The 20,261-nt window shown below is 37.9% G+C and overlaps 1 protein-coding gene across 3 annotated transcripts in view; it reads left to right on the forward strand.

Moving 5' to 3' along the window:
* ACSL1 (acyl-CoA synthetase long chain family member 1) overlaps nucleotides 1-14,975 on the forward strand; it is a 38,085-nt gene extending 23,110 nt beyond the window's left edge. For 2 of the 3 annotated variants that reach the window (XM_081333083.1, XM_081333084.1), the window contains exons 11-21: nucleotides 18-95; nucleotides 3,465-3,599; nucleotides 4,033-4,167; nucleotides 6,227-6,322; nucleotides 7,112-7,184; nucleotides 9,027-9,115; nucleotides 9,857-9,973; nucleotides 11,333-11,476; nucleotides 11,758-11,859; nucleotides 13,315-13,386; nucleotides 13,800-14,975. In XM_081333083.1, the coding sequence (XP_081189209.1) occupies nucleotides 18-95; nucleotides 3,465-3,599; nucleotides 4,033-4,167; nucleotides 6,227-6,322; nucleotides 7,112-7,184; nucleotides 9,027-9,115; nucleotides 9,857-9,973; nucleotides 11,333-11,476; nucleotides 11,758-11,859; nucleotides 13,315-13,386; nucleotides 13,800-13,940 (1,182 nt within the window). In that variant the 3' untranslated portion in view covers nucleotides 13,941-14,975. The remainder of the gene's footprint in view (nucleotides 1-17; nucleotides 96-3,464; nucleotides 3,600-4,032; nucleotides 4,168-6,226; nucleotides 6,323-7,111; nucleotides 7,185-9,026; nucleotides 9,116-9,856; nucleotides 9,974-11,332; nucleotides 11,477-11,757; nucleotides 11,860-13,314; nucleotides 13,387-13,799) is intronic. The other variant, XM_081333085.1, reaches the window with a different exon arrangement.
* The last annotated feature ends 5,286 nt before the right edge of the window (nucleotides 14,976-20,261 follow it).

Below are 20,261 nucleotides of genomic sequence, written 5' to 3' on the forward strand. Positions count from 1 at the left end.
AGTTTCATCTTTTGCAGAGTGGATATATAACAAGCCCCAGTGACACACACATTTCATTTTTGCCTCTTGCACATATGTTTGAAAGAATAGTCGAGGTAAGTAAAACAATATATGCTGGCCTACTTACAACAAGTAAATCTGTCTTAGACTCACATGATTTAATGAGTTTTTCTTAATGTTAGTTCTCCAAATAAAATTGGGAATACGGTATACTATTCCCATTAAATCCAAATCCATTTTCTGCCTTTGAAGTTGAATGAATGACTAAGGAATAATTGCTCTTTCTTAGCACAACCATTTTATAGGGCTGTGGATAAACGTGCTGAAGAAAATTTTATGCATGCTCTCTTTAGCTCCTGCAGGAAAGGTAGGATATAAATGTAAAAAATGGGAATAGTTCTGTCAGTATATCATTGGTTAGGAATTATAGTTGCCCCAACAATACATAGGAACTTAGAGCTAGAACCTTTTTAACCTGTTAGTGAATCAGGAAAGATGTGGTATTAGTGTGTGCTACCTTGAGATCCCAAAGGAAGGAGAAATAAATATAAACATGTCTAATATATATATTGATGAATAACATGCCAAATGTTAAATTGGCAACATCTTACTTTGTTAATGAATATCTGTTTATCTTGCAAGGCTAGGGAGCTTTTGGCAAACAGGCCTCCATTAAAAGTATTTCTGTTAATTTATAACAAGTGTAAATCCTTGTAATATGTTACAGATTGCAGGTAAAGAGGGTTGGCAGTGAAACACTTCCACACTTCATATTCTTCAGCCCAACCTTCTTTGCGGTAGTGAAAAATTCAGTGACTCTGCAGTGTTATTTCAGCTTGTAATTATAGTCAATGATAGTTATAGATAGGGTTCACTTCCTGATTTGTGCTTGGTTTGGGTTATGATGCTTACCCCAATCATTATAGTTGCTATAATTGCAGTATATGAACTCAGACAGGTTTCACTGAACATAAAATACTCTTATGCTAACCTTACACCTTATGCTAACTCCCTAAGCTGAACCCAATTTTGGGGGTGTATTTTGGCACATAAAATTCTAGGCTTATTCACCAGTAATTTAGGCAAACATGTGTCCCAGGATAGTGTTGCAGGATCCAATCTGAGTCAGTCATCAGGACCAGAGGTTTACTCTTCCACGTTTTTGAATTCAGACTGGAGGCCAACCTCAGGGAACTTCTCTCTCTTCAGAATGCTCTCTCCATAGTGATTGCTGTAACATATATTGCTTTCCTGTCTTGAAATTGGCTAAAACACAGTGGAGCTATTATTAGTTAAAATAAAATGAAGCCTGCTCATGAGACATAGATACCAGGGATAAGCAACTAATGACTTCAGATAATTGCCTGCAGCATTCAGAATTCTGATTATTTGCCACCCTGGCTGAGGTTTATGAAATGTCTGATGTCCTTAATCAAATGTTTTAAACAGAAACAGAAAATTCATTACAAATTAGGGAACGATCGTAATCTGCCAGTTTATTTTAGCTCTCTGATATCACAAGATGATTATTCTTCTGTATTCTGCAGGAGGAAGAAATGATATGGTTATAAATATGGTGTTATCTATAAACATAGTATTAGCTAACCAGGCAGGTGACTAGCTGCTTCAGGGATGAAGACAGTTAAGGTGGGTGTGTTTGAAGTTACAAGTAGAGTGAATATAAAAAGTCTACACACCTTGGTTAAAATGCCAGTTTTTTGAGATTTAAAAAAACAGATCAAGATAAATCAGAATTTTTTCCATCTTTAATATAACATATAAACTGTACAGTTCAGTTGAAAAACAAACTGAAATCTCTTACAGAACAAAATATCACTAAAAATGTACCATAACGTGGTTGCATAAGTGTGTACACCCTTAAACTAATACTTTGCTGAAGCACCTTTTGATTTGATGACAGCTGTCAGCAGAAGCCTATCAACTTGGCATATCTTGCCTTGGGAATCTTTGCCCACTTCCTTGCAAAAGATCTCCAAGGGCTCTTCAGGTCGCCCCACAGATTTTCAATTGGATTCAGGTCTGAGCTCTGGCTGGGCCATTCTGAAACTTTGACCTTCATCTGGTGAAGCTGTTTTTTGTTGATTTTGGAGTATGCCTTGAATTATAGTCATGTTGAAATCTGAATTCATCTTCAGCCTTTTAGCAGAGGCCTGAAGGTTTTATGCAAAACTGACTGATATTTGGAACTGTTCATAATTCCTTCCACCTTGACAAAGCTGCAGTTGCAGCTGAAGAAAACCAGCCCCAAAGCATAATGCTGCCGCCACCATGCTTCACTGTGGGTATAGTGTGCCTTTGGTGATGCACAGTGTTGCTTTTTTGCCAAACATACTTTTTGGAATTATGGCATGAAAGTTCAACTTTGATCTCATCAGACTAACATATTTTCCCACATGCTTTTCTCAGACTCATGTGGGTTTTTGGCAAAATGTAGCTGGACTTGGATGTTTTTCTTTGAAAGAAAAGCCTTCCATCTTGCCACCTTACCCCCCAGCCCAGACATATGAAGAGTACAAATTGTTATTACCAGAAATCCCTGCATCTCCTTTAACATTGCTGTAGGTCTCTTGGCAACCTGTTGGACCAGTTTTCTTGTTTTCCCATCAATTTTGGAGGGACATCCCATTCTTGGTAATGTCACTATTGTGCCATATTTTCTCTACTTGGTGATCACTGTCCACTCTGTTTCAGGGTGTGTACTCTCTACTATTTAACCAGTTTGAATGTGATTAGCTAATTCTGAACACAGCCACATCCCTACTTATGAGATAGTACGCACATCCATGTTATTGTACATTATTATTTCTCCTAAAAAATTAGTTTGTTTTTCAATTGAATTGTAGAGTTACCGTGTTATATTAAAGGTGGAAAAAAATTCTGAAGTGATTTATTTTGGTCTGATTTTTTTACATCTCAAAAACCAGGCATTTTAACAGGGGTGTATTAAATCCACTGTATCTTAAGCAAAGGAGTGACTTAAAAAAAGTCACCTACTAAGGAAATAATGTGCTGCCCGATGGATAGCTTATATCAAAATCAATTAAAAGGCATTGTTCAGCTTTGCCTCCTAGTAAATTTTCTGTAAGTAGAAAAAAGCCAGTTGTAAGGGTGGAAGCTAATGAACTGAAAAAAAGGAATAGAATCAGAAATAAAAGTCATGGAATCAGGCAGTCTAAATTTAAGTAATACTACTACTAGGCAAATATAATTCCAAGAATATGTCAAAGTGGCTGGAGAACAAAAGCTTTGTCTGTATGCTCCCTAACGGTATAAAACAGATTGTGCTAATATGTGATGCAAAAGGGAATGCTGATAACTTGGACTGCAGTGATAAAATAAATCAACTGCTCCTCCAATTTCTGCCCTTTTTTTAAAAAAAAAAGCCAATCAAATTTTATTTGCCTTGGTTTATTTTGGATTCTCTCTTTCTCTCTTGTCCGTAGTGTGTGATTCTTTGCCATGGGGCTCGGATTGGATTTTTCCAGGGAGACATCAGGCTACTCATGGATGACTTAAAAACTTTGCAGCCTACAGTGTTCCCAGTGGTGCCAAGATTGTTGAACAGAATGTTTGATAAAGTAAGTCTGTGTGAAACTGAACAGAACAAGCACCCTTGCTTTCCATGACATTTTGGAAAATCACTTTTTATGCTTTGGGAATCTAATGGTAGCAAATAGAGCATATTTTTACACATAAAAGCAAAGCTCGCATTTGTATCTAGGAGGTGAAACCGCAGCAGCAGTCACTCAATGTTGCAGCAGCTTTAAGATCTCTCCCAGATGTTATTTGTATTTGCATATAACCACAAAATTATGTCTACTGCAGCCTACGGTAGAGGGGATGAAGAGTGGGGCTTCATCAAAGGATTATAATGACTCCAGTGATTAGCGATGGAGAATAGGGAGCATGAGCCCTCAGGCATTTGTTCAATTAATGGTAATGGCAGAAGATAGTGACAAATATATTCATTTCTTTCTATTGCATCTTGAGGAAAATTGTGCTCTTTTGCAGATCTTTCAACAAGCAAATACTTCATTTAAGCGGTGGATATTGGATTTTGCTACCAAGAGGAAAGAGGCAGAACTTAGAAGTGGTATTATTAGAAATAACAGCCTATGGGATAAAATTATTTTCCGCAAAGTACAGGTAACCTGATTGCTGGTGATTTTGAGAGTCGACTTGTTCTCTGGAAGTTCTTGATTCCAATATTTTTTAAAACAATCTGTGGGTATGAATTTAGGACTATTGTTTATTAAATCATTGATCCATCCAGATTAGCATGTTTTCTATTGCTAGGTTTCAGGTGGAGATTTTCTTTTAGAGGGCAATGTATTGTCCTCCAGATGTGGTTGACTAGTAGCTCCCATGAACCTTTATGATAGACCTGTGTATGCATCCTAAGACATCTCTTATTTAATCTTATATGGAGGTAATAAGAACTGAATCTAGGACTCTTTACATGTAGAGTGCACACTTACCTATTTGATTATATCCTTTTCATATAACACAAGAATTCAGATAACATAACATACAGGTAGTCCTTCACTTACAGTCATTCATTTAGTGAGCATTTAAAGTTACAACGGCACTGAAAAAAGTGACTTATGACTGTTTTTCACAGTTATGACCATTGCAGCATTCACGTGGTCACAATTTAGGTGCTTGGCAACTGGCATGTATTTATGACAGTTGCACTGTCCCAGCATCACGTGATCACCTTTTGTGACCTTTTGACAAGCAAAGTCAATGGGGACACCAGATTCATTCTTAACAGCTGTGTTACTAACTTAACAACTACAGTGATTCACTTAACAACTTTGGCAAGAAAGGTTGTAAAATGGGACAAAACTCACTGTCTTCCTTAGCAGTGGAAATTTTGGGCTCAATTGTGATCGTACGTCAAGGACTATCTAGTATAATCCTTCAAAATTATTTTGAATTTAGATTGTGCCTGAAGTTAATATTGGAATGCTTTTTTGTAGAAAAATCTTTATTTGCCTATAGAAGACTCAAAGTAGATTTCCAATGGCTAAGTATGTTTGGTGTGTGAGGTCATTCTGATAGGCAGTAGCATCTCACAGAGCCAGAAATAGCAGTTTAACCGTGGCATCTTTCACATAGTGACTCAACACGTTTGTAACTGCTGGTGCTTGTAAACTAGTGATTCTAATTTCACCCCAGCTTCTGCCAACCTAGCAGTTCGAAAGCACAAAAAAATGCAAGTAGAAAAATAGGGACCACTCCGGTGGGAAGGTAACAGCGTTCCGTGCGCCTTTGGCGTCTAGTCATGCTGGCCACATGACCACGGAGATGTCCTCAGACAAATGCTGGCTCTTCAGCTTTGAAATGGAGATGAGCACCGGCCCCTAGAGTTGGAAACGACTAGCACGCATGTGCGGGGGAACCTTTACCTTTTAGTGAAGCAAGGTAATTGTGGTCTTTTATGCAGATCCATAGCTCTTTTCTTAATTTAGATGTTACATTTTTAAAAAAAATCTGAAAAATTACCTCTGTTCTGAACCCATAGTATTAGTTTTTAATTATCTGAGCCACTCAAAGCAAAGGCTTCCAGGTTGTCCTATATGACAATCCATAAGTTGACTGTGTTGCACATGTGAGAAGTTTTGCTTTGCAGCGATCAGCATATGTAACAACTATATAGGAGTGGTATGGAATGTCTGTATGAGGAAAACAGAGCCACGAAAAGGAAACATTAATCATGTATTATGTATATTTGCATATGATACAGACTGATGCAAATGTGATTGCCTTCCTGTTAGGACAGTAAAATTCATTATCATGTAGATGGAATAGGTTGTCTCTTCTTCTTCTTCCTGGTATAGGATTGCCAGGTGAGGCCTAATGTGGTCTTTCCTAATACACATGCCTGGTTTAGAAAGATTATTTAACAATATCATGGCCTGTGTTGTTAGTTTTAGATGAAGTAGTTTTAGATGAAGTAGCAGGGCAAAATGTACCCGGTAGGAAGCCCTGAAACAAATGCTCCTTGAATGAATAGTCTATTCATTCATGTGACTCTAAGCTGCCTTTAAATGCACATACTTGGAAAGAGTTCAAGGGATTTGGATTGTTGAATATTCTTCCAAGTATGATCCAAGTTCCACTCCCCATAGACTTTTGGCTTCCCTGTGGTTGTTGAAGTGACTATATTTGGGGTTGGTTTGTTTGTTTTCCCTTTCCTTAGGCAAATCTGGGAGGAAAAGTCAAACTAATGATTACAGGAGCAGCTCCTGTTTCTGCAAATGTATTGACCTTCCTAAGAGCAGCTCTTGGTTGTCAGGTGAGCTTGGACTGTAACTAGAATTGAAAATATATTTTTCATTACATTTCATTGCATTACAAATGTCATGTTCTATTTATTATCTTGAGGTTAGGGTTAGGGAATTGAATTAACTTGTTTACAAAGCACATATATGATTAACTGAGCACAGGAAGGGACTGAAGACCATGAAATATCAAACAGTATTGAAAACTGGATTGTGAAAAAAATGGTATTATTTTCTCTCCAAGTAACATGTGAAGCTTCTCTTAGTTATTTGGATTGTGCCCATCTAACAATCCTTTGCCTAAAATACAAAATCAGTTATATAAATAAGACTTTAGCTTATAAATCAAGATTCAAGAATTGTTACCATACATAAATGCAGTCTGTTTCAGACTGGAATTACATATAGGAAACTCAGCTACAAGGGTTATAAGTTTTGCAATGTACCATTGGTATGTCTGTGACCAGAAATAATTTATTCTTGACCTGTGTCAATAGGCAAGTCCCATTTGAAATATTAAAATACAAGATTAATGTTAGGTCAAGACTTAGATGGCATTTCTATGATTAAATTAAACAAACATTCTTGGAAAATTCCAAATTTAAAATAGGTAATTGTTTAACTAAATACATTATTACTCATAGGATAGTGTGTGTGTTAAAAATTAAATTGGAAAACCAAGGATGAAAAGAAGTTCTACATTTGTTCAAGAATTTTGTATAAGATGTCTTGAGAAAGGGCAAAATATAATTCCCATTGGGTGGGAAAAGCTTTAGGACTGATCTTTATGTTCTGCTTCACAGTTTTATGAAGGCTATGGACAAACAGAATGCACAGCTGGATGTTCTCTAACAGTACCTGGTGACTGGACTGCTGGTAGGGCTTCTTTAATTTGTTAAGTCTTGCAGAGTTTAAATCAGGGCAGACAAAATATTTATGGAGAAACTTCAGTGGTAAAATTAATCACAAATGAGAAGCCATTCAGAATAAATGTCCAGAGCAATTTGTATTTACATATACTTGACTAGATTAATTATATCATACAGTTTGGCATGATGGTGCAAGCTTTGCAATACTGGGTCTGTCTTTACTGGTTACTATGTGTATTAGCTGAAGATGGTGGGCAGTATAGCCCATTAATTTTGGGAATTATCAGGGCTGAAGATCACAAGTAAATTGAACTAAATTACTTGTCCACATGTACTTGCCCTAAAAAATGTGGCATTTCATTATTTTAAAAGGAAGTGGAAGAGAAAGGAGGTGATTTCTTCCAATCACCCAGTTTATTCTCTGGAGATGTTTTTTCTCCATTTTTCTGCACCAGCGGTTCGAGTCCTAGCTGAGCATGGCAGGGGAGCTCCTGTCACTTGCCTCAGTTTCTGTCCACCCAGCAGTTTGAAAGCACTTTGTATGTGAATAGATAAATAGGTACCACTTTGGTAGGAAGACTACCCAGAGCTTCCTGCAGATAGTCAGATCCTGCTGGCGCTGGACCTTCCTGGATGTGACACCCATTTGTGAGGCAATTTCAGTGGAGAGAAAAGTTCCCAGATGATGTTGCAGGATGCTGTTCGTATTTCTTTCTGGTGTGGTGCACCTTGGAAAACACACGAGTGTGAACAGAATAGGCTAGCAATCTTAGGCAGCCAAACAACTGCCCTGTATTAGCATTGTTGTCTCCTGGCTAATGTAACATGGCCATTTGCTTAATAAATAAATAAATAACCTGTTGGATTAATACTGAGTATATACAGATGCTGGTCTACTCTCCGTCATGGAAATTTACTGTCTCCTTTTTTTTTTGGTCCAGTCAGTCACACTCTGCTTAACCTACATCATAGACACTGTGAGAGTAAAATGAAGGAAAAATTCCTGCTTAAGTTGTCTTTGGCTTCTAGGGAAAAGGTGGCATATAACTTTAGCCAATAAAAACAATAATAGAAATAAGAATGTTACAGAGAAAAGTTAATAAGAACTAGCAGCAAGAACATTATGATACAGCAGTTCCTATGGGTGAAATGCTGCATGCTAGCAGAACTACCCTCAAGTCCTATTCAGTTCAAGTTCAGTTTAGCACCATATGAAGAACATAGATTTGCCTGATACGATTCTTAGAAATGGACTTTAGAACTAGCATAAAAAAATAAAAACTTTTGTTTGTATGTACCAATAGAATTGTGTTCCAGGAGTGGAAACATTAACACAACTTGGAGAGACTGTGGTCAAATTTAAAAATTCAATTACATTCAGTGTATGGTAAAAATATTACTCAATTATATATTAAAATAATTAATTTTAAAAATAATTGTATTGTTTATTAATTACCTTTATTCAGAGTGACTCTTTTTTTTTAAATCCCATTTATATCCCGCCCTTCTCCGAAGACTCAGGGCGGCTTACAATTTAAAGCACAAACCAATGTGCTTAGCAATAGCCTTCATTCTATGTATATGCCTGCTTATTAGGGCTTTCGCCCCCCACCCCAAGCGGCATTATTACAAAGTCAGCTTAATTGCCCCCAACAATCTGGGTCCTCATTTTACCTACCTCGGAAGGATGGAAGGCTGAGTCAACCTTGAGCCTGGTGGGATGCGAACCTGCACTAATTGCAGGCAGCTGGTGTTACTTAAGGAGGCATTAGCCCACTGCTCCACCAAGGCTCTGGGTGGCATATGATTAAAAACAACCTAAAACAAAATATTATTATTCCACCAATAGGTCACGTTGGTTCCCCAATGCCTTGTAATATCATAAAGCTGGTTGACGTAGAAGAAATGAATTATTTTGCTGCCAAAGGAGAGGGTGAGGTAAGTTGTGCTATCTGAACTTTAAGGCTTGGCTTTTCCAGCACTTAACCTTCCATTCATTGGCTTGAATTGGCAGAAGATGTCAAACACAATTCAGCTCGATTAGAAACTATCTTGTAGGCAAAAATTAAGTCTTAACACAATAATTGATTGTCTGCTACAGAGCAACAGATGTAGAATCTTCATTCATTGTTTGAGTATGAGAGAGAGAGAGAGAGAGAGAGAGAGAGAGAGAGAGAGAGAGAGAGAGAGAGAGAGAGAGAAAGGCAGAGACATCCGGAGATTAAACTCAGTTTTTTCCTCCTGCATTTTTGAGGTTACAGACATTTAGTAGTTTATCAGGTGTCAGCCTTGAGCAGTTGCAGTGTGTTTATATCATGGTCCTTTCTAGCTGTGAAGTGTTGGTATCTGGTTCACCATTTCAATTCTTACATGTAGAACTTTAAGTTCAAAATGTGCCCAAATGTCAGAAAATGCCTTTGTTTCAAATTGCACATTTTAAATGTTAAGTAAGTACATTCTGTGTTCTACAAGAATCAGTTCCAACAATAATTTAAAGGTATTGTGATTTTGATCAGCATTATTTGCCAAAACATTAGCAAATTTCTTTAAAATAGTAAGTGAGCTTAAAAAGTATCAGTTGGTATAGTAAATGAACATTATTTCCATTCTTACATAAATTAGTAGGAAAATCTTTTTTATGGAAGGGTGTTTTTTAAGCACAGTCCACTTCTGTTCCAGATTTGTGTAAAAGGAGCAAATGTGTTTAAAGGCTATCTGAAAGATCCTGAAAAAACAGCAGAGGTTCTTGACAAAGACGGCTGGGTACATACTGGAGATATTGGGAAGTGGTTACCGGTAAGCCAATTTGCAATCAAGTGTATTTTGTGAACAGAGAAAAGAGATTCCTTTAATCAGTGGGTTACTTCACTATTTTAATGCCAGAACTTTTCTGTTGCAAGCTTGAATATTTCTGTGACATTCCATCTATTGATCATTTATAGTGCAAGTGTCTTGTAAAACATGGTACCATCAACTGCCTTGTCAGTTTTTTCCGTAGTATAAACACTGCAGCTTAGACATCAGATTCCTAGCAGTGCTGAATATAATTGTCCAATCTTTTCTCAGTATTATGTGCTTCATTAGAAAACTGGGCTCACAATAAAAATTCAGCATGCTTTCATGCTGTTGTCCCATTATTTAATATCATTAGGGCCTTCATATACACACAAGTACTGTGATAGTGCTAACAGGATGTGGAAAAAGGCTACCTTATAGACCTGGACATAAGCAAAAAGCCTATTTTCACTGTGTATTTTTCTTGTGCTGTAGCTAAGTTGGAAGTGAGTCTGTTCAGTCACAGAAAAACTGTTGAAAGTTTGTATGTGCATTGCCAGTCCCAGATCAGCATAAGCTGGTGTGATGGAAGGCACCATAGTAGATATTTATTGTAAACATTTATAACAATTTCCTTGGTAAATTACTTTCAAGACAATTGAACATTTCTTTTCCTATCAGAAGATCATACAGGTAGTCCTCGACTTACAACACAACTGAGTTCAAAGTTTCTATTGTAAGCAAGGCACTTGTTAAATGAGGTGCCATTTTAAGACCTTTATGCCACAGCTATGAAACGAATCACTACTGTTATTAGTGAATAATGCAGTTGTTAAGCGAATCTGGCTTCCCCCACTGACTGTTTGTCGGAAGCCAGCTGGGAAAGTTACAAATACTGATCACATGACCCTGGGACAGTAAAACTGTCATAAATACATGCCAGCTGTCAAGTGCTCAAATTTTGATCACGAAATCATGGGGATTCTGCAGTAGTTGTAAGTGTGAAAACGGGTCATCAGTCACTTTTTTCAGTGAACTGTCACTAAATGAATGGTTGTAAGTCGAGGACTACCTGAATAAGATTATAAGAGCACAACGAAATGGGCAGTAAACAAATTTGATGTATGCATAAATAAATGTTTTATGTTTTCCTATCTTGGTGTCAAAATACAACTACCATGGGCTGTGGGCCGTTGAAATAACTTACAGAGACAGTCTACTTGTACTGTTCAAACAAATTATTTCTTAGTGGTAATCTTGGCTTTTAATTGAATGTTCTTCAGAATTTATCTTGCACTCGGCTCTCATTGATTATGAGATAACGTAAAGCATGAGCCTTTTATGAATTGAAGTAAGTTTCTTTTTCTACTGGTTTTATAGAATGGTACCCTGAAGATAATTGATAGGAAAAAAAACATATTCAAACTTGCACAAGGAGAATATATAGCACCAGAAAAAATAGAGAATATATATATGAGGAGTGAGCCTGTTGCCCAGGTGTTTGTCCATGGTGAAAGTTTGCAGGTAAGTATTTGTTTCTAAGAATGTCTTAGAAATGTCTAAAGTGAATAAAAACATTTTTTCAAGAATAAATGTTCTTCTGCTGTGAAGATAGACCAAAGAAAGAGATTGATCTGATCTGCAAGGGGCGGTCTTCCACAGCTTTGGTACTTCAACACAGAACTTTTGTTTTCTGTTGCGGCAAAAGGTGCAACTTGGCTTCACCCTTTGCCAATAAAACTTTTGGGAAGTGGCTGATCCAGTAATAACAGTTTAAGTATTTATTTGTTCTTATCTGGCTTCAGGCTTTCCTAATAGGAATTGTGGTACCAGATCCAGACATATTGGTAATCTGGGCTAAGAAAAAAGGCCTGGGAGGCTCTTATGAAGAATTGTGCAAAAACAAAGTAGGTGTTTTTTTCTGATTACAATCCCTAGTAGTATGTGTAAGCTTGCTTGTTTTTAAAGCTTTATTTATCCATGTAGTTTCCAGTAGGAGATGATCAGGCTGAGCCCAAGGGAGGGGTCAAATGCATCATCAGTCTCAACTCCCATTGTGCCCACAAGGGATCTAAGACCAGCCCACCTTGAATTCTGTTGACTCTTATCTACCACCAATTTGCTTTGACCATTAGTAGTTCAGATTCTTATAGAGAATTTCAGCTTGCAATAAACCCTTTATATTCATTTGAACTGTTTGGATTTCCTGTTTTCACAGTTAAAAGATTACATTCATACATATGCATCTATCATATGATTGTGTTTTAGTAATCATTATGCAAAGCACAAAAAAATAGTAAGCAAAAGAAATTGGCACACCATCTTGCCTCTGAAGATGCCAGCCATGGTTGCCAATGAAATGTCAGGAAACCTGTTATTAAAGGAAAAAGGAAATAAAATATAATTAAGTTCAAGTAATATGAGAAACCCACGAAGCAGAGAACGGGTCAATCACTTAAAACATAAAACAACTTAAATAAGGAGTCAACTCATGTTTTGCGTTGGTTTCATTATAATTGCAACGCTGGTGAATTTGCATAGTCAGAACAAAAAACTCAGTACAGTCCCCGTTATTAACCTACAGTGTTGTTAAAATATTGGCAAAATAATTATTCTTAACCTTCTTGAGTGACCCACAGGCTAGGGTTGGGTCATTTTTGTGCCTTCTAGTCTTGCTATCATGGTGTAGACTTACCTAACTTGTGTGTAGAGGTTGTATAGCAAAGAAATAAATCATTGCCTGATTTTTTTGCAAAGGTATCTTCTAATTAGCCTTTTTAAGTTAAATAAGTGCAATGAACCTTATTTATTATTTGTGGTCTACAAAATATAATATAATTAAGTGTCAGGACCCACCTCAATCCACATCTTAGGAAATAAGAACTCTTGGATGCAAGTTTAGTCCAAAAGGAAAATGTTTACTAGGATGGAATCGATTGTGGGAATACAAGACGGAATCTGAGAAAAGTTACATTTCAATCCTATATAAACCATTCCCATTCCAGCCCCTCCCCTCATCCATTTGGTCAGGCTGTCGTCAGTTGCTAGGTGTCAGGTCCTTCCATGGGAAAGGGAACTCTCCTTGGTTTTATGGTTATTGCTTTCCTTTTCAGTTGTAAATGAAGATACAATCCAGACCTGTCTGTCCCCCCTCCCTTCCCCAGTAAAACATCCCCTGTTGTTTGAAAATCGCTTTAGTAACCATCCTCTCCCCCCCCCCCCCTCGGAGAGATGGCAGAATCCCCAGAAATAGCACGTTGTTCTACCTATACAATTATGAAATGTGATATAAATGGATTCTGACATTAAGACTCATATTGTTGTCATATTGTTCTGTAACACTATTCTCTGAATCCCAACAGGATATAAAAAAATACATTCTGGAAGATATGTTGAAGATAGGAAAGGAATTTGGCTTGAAGTCATTTGAACAGGTGAGAATCTCAAATGTTTGCCTACTATTAGCCTGCCTGTACCATAACTTTCTACCTCATTGTCATTTTGGGCTCTAGAGTTACAAACATTAACTGGCTAATTACAATGAAATTAGCAAGATCTAATCTTTAAGGAAAAAATTAACCTACCCTTGCATTAAGACTAGGATTTTATTTTTAAAGGAAAGAGAGAAAATTGTTTTTTCTTAAAAAGAGGGGTGATTGGTTCAATAAACAGTCTATTTAATTCAGGACCCATATTAAATCCTTACTGATACGGAGCATCATTACTGCTTAAAATAAACTGGTTCAGATAATGATTTCTGTTCTTTCACAGTCTAATTGCAATGAATGTGTAACATTGTTGTAAACAAAAAATTTGCAAAGTCTGATTTAACCTCCATTTTTTTCAGATCAGAGGCATTGCCCTTCACTCTGAAATGTTCTCTGTTGAGAATGGCCTGCTAACACCAACCTTAAAGGCAAAGAGACCTGAGCTACGCAAATATTTCAGCTCTCAAATAGAAGAACTCTATGCTAATGTCCAGATGTAAAACTATTAGAGAGAATGGCATTTGCTATTAACCATCATATCTATGAACAGACTATAACAAATATGTGGAAGGAAACAGTGCAATCATTAACTTCTACACAAAGGGGTATTCAACATAGGAAAACTGAAGAAAATTTGAACTCTGCCTTACTGTCCACTTGTGTCGCAGACCATTTTTTTACAGTGACATACAATTTCCTCAATGCGCCTTAAAACTGTATATGTTATCTATGTGATTTGTAAGTTATTTAAGACTTCAGCCAAAAATGTGACTCTCAAGGCATATAAAGGGATATGTGTGTTGCTACCACATTCAGTTGTTTTTATTACATTGTACAGCTGGTAATCATTTTCCAAAATATTTGATATATGGAGATTTTTATTGCATCACAACAAAGGAACACTGATAGGAAACTGAACCTTATTTGTGGTTGGATGTAAAATTTGGGCAGAATCTTGGCTGCCTATGTTATCAACTGATTTTTTTCAAAGCTTTATTTAATGTTGTATTAATGCAATGAACCACAGAATAAATAATCATATATTTTAGCTTTAGAATTTGGCAGAGACTCCAGATAAAACTTCCTATATAATCCAAGATGTCAGCTTCATGAGCTACAGGGATAGTTGGGCCATAGTGGCATCATGTTATAAAATACACATGGTTGTGGATGGAATTTCAGTACGTAATGGGACTAAGGCATGTTCATACATTGCCAACCATTAGATTGCCTCAGCAGTACAGCTTAATCTTGATCATTTAATTTACTGGGTCTTGTACAAAGTTACCTTCTGCTTCTTACTCACTGAGCAAAGAATATTGAGAATTTGATAGGATACAAAATTAGCCATGCTTCTGTAACAGACAGGGAATGGACTGTAATGTGTGTGTGTGTGTGTGTGTGTGTGTGTGTGTGTGTGTATTGGAATGGGGAAGGATGCTTGAACCTTGAACATACCTACCTTTTACCTGTGTGTGTGTGTGTGTGTGTGTGTGTGTGTGTGTGTGTGTGTGTGTGTGTATATATATATATATATATATATATATATATATATATATATATATATATATATATATATATATATATGTATACGTATACGTATATGTATGCATGTATATATATGTATATATATATGTATGTATATATATATGTGTTATATATATATATATATATATATATATATATATATATATATATATATATATATATATATATATATATATATATATATATATATATATATGTATACATACACACACACACACATATATATATATGTATATGTATATGTATATTGGAATGGGGAAGGATGCTTGAACATACCTTTTACCTGCATCTGTATATTTTTCTGAGGGATGGATAGAATTGAAATGCCTTGTAGTAACCCATGTTTGAGTTTTCCCATAAAACAGTAATTAATTTGTGTTAAATATATGTAAACAAGCACAATGAAGTTTGCACTAAAGAGTGTGATTATAATGCACTACCCAGTTGCATAATTTCATACATGGGTGTCCTTATTGCATACCATTGTTCAAACCCATATTCTTAAAGTATTAAATCACTTGTTATATTGGAGTTCAAAAGTATGCTTAGTGTTGGCTATTTCTATATTTTATAAACAAAAATTTCCATCCAAAAAAACTCCACAAGGAAGCCAAAATAAATATTTCTGCATTTAATTTGAGTAAATGTTTTTATACTGCAATTTTAAAAAGTCACTATGCGCTCATACTTAAAAAAAAATATTGCCTGATTATTCTTATTTGTTTCCCATTCTTTTTGTCTGGACCTTTATGACTATTTTATGTCCCAGTTGGTACAGAAAGCAAGAGGATGGCAAATCAGCCAATAAATCATAGTTTCCCACACAGCTTTATCATAAAGAAATAATTTTGACACATTAGCGAAATAGAATTTTCTGATCTTAACCAGTTTTCGCTTTCTGGCACTGGATTACAACCTTAGTATTCCTAGGCAGTAACCCTATTCTTGTGACAGTGGGAATGAAGAATTTTTAATCTAAATACATCTCAAGAGCTTAATATTGGGAAAAGCTCGTCTTAATAACTTTAGAAACTAGCAAACCTGAACTTGGATAAAAGCAGTTCCATAGGGGAACAAAAATATTCCACTGACCTATAGTTTATTACTGAAACAGAAAGAAATCAACTCTTTAGTGAAAGGGTTGTTTCTGGAGTAATTCTATAGTGGGCAAAACAAGCTTGTTGCTTGTAGAAAATGTAAACAATTATACTCAAAGGCATATGTAGATGGCATACAACAAATGCAGTGTTGTACTGATATGATACAAGCCCTACCTCTTTTATAGACATATCACAAAATCATACATACAAAAGGATGGACACAGCAGTGCAATGTTGCTATTGTCATTCTGATGTCTCATTTTAAATTGGTTTGTACTATTCTAAGGTTTTAATAGCATTATTCTCTAGAAGTTGTATCTGTAATTACGGTTGATAAAAATGGGTGATGTTAAAAATTCAGTTCATTCAAAAGCTTTTATGGCAAGTAAAACAAGGCCTTTATAATTTAGAAAGTCAATTCAGCAGAAAATCAGCTAAACATTAATGCATATGTACATAGATGTATGTATGTATGTATATTTTTAGTTCAGATGATGGAACTGATGCTTTTTTTTAATGGTAAGGAATTGTTAGATATTCAGTATAGACATCAGAACAAAAGGAGACACCTTACCCCAATAACAATTATTAAATAGTGCTACACTAATTAGGGTATCACTATAACATCTTACACTTCTGGAGCATTGCTGAGACTACATATTTTCATGGTCTCATTTCCACCTTCTTATGGTAGAATATTTTGTAATTTAGCTGCCACCCAAGTTTCTTCAACTACTTTTGAGTAAAGTTTGGTAAAATATTGTAATGCACAGTCCCTCCTTGGCCTAGAAACTCCATTTTTCTTGAAACTTGGGCTTGGATTGATAGAAAATTTAAACCACCCAACTTAACTTAGAGGCTGACGCGGTTATTCTGGGAGTTGATGTCCACGAGTCCTAAAGTTGCCAAGGTTGGACTTAGTTTAATTAATGTATATTGCGAATTTCAGAGGCAGTCTCAGCTTGTAACCAGCATATGGGCCTATCTTATTTGGTTACACCAGGGGTCAGCAACCTGAAACAGTGAAAGAGCCACTCGGAACCGGTTCCCTCACAAAAGGAAAAACTGGGAGCTGCAAAAAATGTTTGCACATGCACGTACATGCGCAGAACAGGGTTTGACTGAAGCGTGGAGCCAAGGCGAGATATGCACCTACCCTGCATATTTGAATTGATTGAACTTTTTTAGTCTCACTTTTTTTTTTGGACTGCACATGGCAGAGGACTGGGAGCCGCAGGAGATGGCTGAAAGAGCCGCATGCGGCTCCGGAGCCGCGGTTTGCAGACCTGTGGGTTACACCAACCATACTAAGCAGTAGTATCACATATTTTGAAATCATACAAGGCTGATTGCACATAAACATATCTACTTCAATTCCATTGCCCTCTCTAATTTCAATATGAACTAGGAACTAATGCTTCCATGTAAGTATCACTTTTACTGAATTGAAATGGGGAACCTGGGGCATTCATTGTCTTGTATTTTAATTTTTTTATTAGGTATTTCAAACGGAAATTAAATAGGAAAAACTATATTAGTATTAAATGCATATGAATAAATGAATGAATGAATGGTTGAACCAAGAAGGGATTCGGAAATGTCATGGCGGTTATACTTCCCCAATATATCATTAGTTATTTAGTAATGAGTAACTGAATACATTATATGACTAAAATTGCTATTAAGCTTAAACAAAGTGTGAATATCAATAAGCATAATCCAAAAAGTATAAATCCATGATTTATAATTTACAATAAATTCTGCTCATGTTAGCAAAAGTGTTCTGTTTTGGAAATCTTGTAAAATATAGAAGTATTGACTTAGGCATAGAGAAACTCTACTTTTGGTTGTATTACAGATAATTAATGATGTACAACTGCCATATTGGCTAGAGGCATAGGACGTTGTAGTCCGGACTATAGTCCAATGTCTCTGCATTAAACTAAGCTCTATGTGAATATATAAGACAAAGAGAATAAGCCAGTTTAGTGTAGTGGTAAAGATCCTGGCCTAGCAACCAGGAGACTGAGTTCTAGTCCTGACTTAGGCATGAAAGCTGGCTGAGCAACCTGGGGCCAGTCACTCACTCTCAGCCCCACCAACCTCACAGGATAGTTGTGCCTTGAATTACTTACGAAGTTGGGATAAAAATATTACAATAAGTGTATATGATGCACATAGTCCCAGGCTGGTGCCTATGTGTATTGTTTTATATTGAAAGTGTTCCATGCCTTGTGTTAATATAATCTCAAGATAAAATACCCACTGTTAGGATCATGAGATATTTTGTTCCTTATTTAGAGCTCACATCAGCCAAAGTGTAGATGTGAGCTTGTAGCTTTTTAATAACTGCAACAGGAGATGAAAGGTTTAGGCCTTTAGTGGGTTTTTTTAAAAGCCCACCATTATTATTTTATAAATAATAGCTTATACTCCTTTCTCCGATTTTTTGCACAACAACCTGTGAGGTGGTTTGGGCTGAGAGTGAGTGACTGGCTCAAAGTGACCCAGCTGGCTTCATGCCTGAGGCAGGACTAGAACTCACAGTCTCCTAGTTTCTAGCCTGATGCCTAAACTACTACACCATATTTCTGCCATATGAATGCTTTTATTCTTTTGAGAAAATAGCAATTACTTATACTTCTTGAAAGAAGTGCCTGTTATCTTGTAATACTGCTAAGCTTGTAAGCCGCCCTGAGTCTTCGGAGAAGGGCGGGATATAAATGGAATTAAAATAAATAAATAAATAAATAAATAAATAAATAAATAAATAAATAAATAAATAAATAAATAAAATAATTACACCATTTTCAGCTTGGGAAGGGAATATTTTCCATCTAATAAAAGCTAAACAGTTACTGTTATGTATTGGGCTCATTAGTAATACCACGTGGGTTGCTGGAGCAGTTAACGGTTCTCCAGCAACCCAGACTACAAGTCTCCAGTGCTGCAATTGGCTATCCCTAGGTGGCAATGATTGCTTCAAACCTATTGGCTGCTGCCTAGGGGCTAGACCAGGGGTCGGCAACCTAAAAAAGGAAAAGAGCCACTGGGAACCGGTTCCATCACAAATTAAAAAAAGTGGGAGCCGCGTGCGTGTGTCCATGCACGCGCATGCGTAAAAAATGTTTTGCGCATGCGCAAAACGGTTTTTTGCGCATGCGCGGACGCACGCGGTTGCCAATTTTTTTTAAAGTGAGATGGAACCGGTTCCCGGTTGCCCGACGGCGACGGCCCGTGTGCAAAGCTGCCGCTTTCAGCAGCTTTGCAGACGGGCCGCGGCAGCTTCCTCAAAGAGCAGCGCCCCTGCCCATTCTGAGAGGTGCGCGCGCACCTCTCCGAACGACCGGAGGTGCGCGCGCACCTCCCCAAACCTTTGGAGAGGTGCGCGCGTACCTCCGCGCGAACGGGCAGAGGTGCCGCCCTTTGAGGAAGCTGTCGCGGCCCGTCTGCAAAGCTGCCGAAAGCGGCAGCTTCGTAGACGGGCCGCGACAGCTTCCTCAAAGAGCGGCACCTCTGCCCGTTCGCGCGGAGGTACGCGCGCACCTCTCCAAAGGTTTGGGGAGGTGCACGCACACTTCCGGTCGTTCGGAGAGGTGCGCGCGCACCTCTCAGAATGGGCAGGGGCGCTGCTCTTTGAGGAAGCTGTCGCGGCCCATCTGCAAAGCTGCCGAAAGCGGCAGCTTCGGAGACGGGCCGCTACAGCTTCCTCAAAGAGCGGCACCTCTGCCCGTTCGCGCAGAGGTACGCACGCACCTCTCCAAAGGTTTGGGGAGGTGCGCGCGCACTTCCGGTCGTTCGGAGGTGCGCGCGCACCTCTCAGAATGGGCAGGGGCGCTGCTCTTTGAGGAAGCTGCCGCGGCCCGTCTGCAAAGCTGCCAAAAGCGGCAGCTTCGTAGACGGGCCGCGACAGCTTCCTCAAAGAGCGGCACCTCTGCCCGTTCGCGCGGAGGTACACGCGCACCTCTCCAAAGGTTTGGGGAGGTGCGCGCGCACTTCCGGTCGTTCGGAGAGGTGCGCGCGCACCTCTCAGAATGGGCAGGGGCGCTGCTCTTTGAGGAAGCTGCCGCGGCCCATCTGCAAAGCTGCCGAAAGCGGCAGCTTCGGAGACGGGCCGCTACAGCTTCCTCAAAGAGCGGCACCTCTGCCCGTTCGCGCGGAGGTACGCGCGCA

The sequence above is a fragment of the Vipera berus genome (genome assembly GCF_964194415.1).
Source record: "Vipera berus genome assembly, chromosome: 7".
Lineage (NCBI taxonomy): Eukaryota > Metazoa > Chordata > Lepidosauria > Squamata > Viperidae > Vipera > Vipera berus.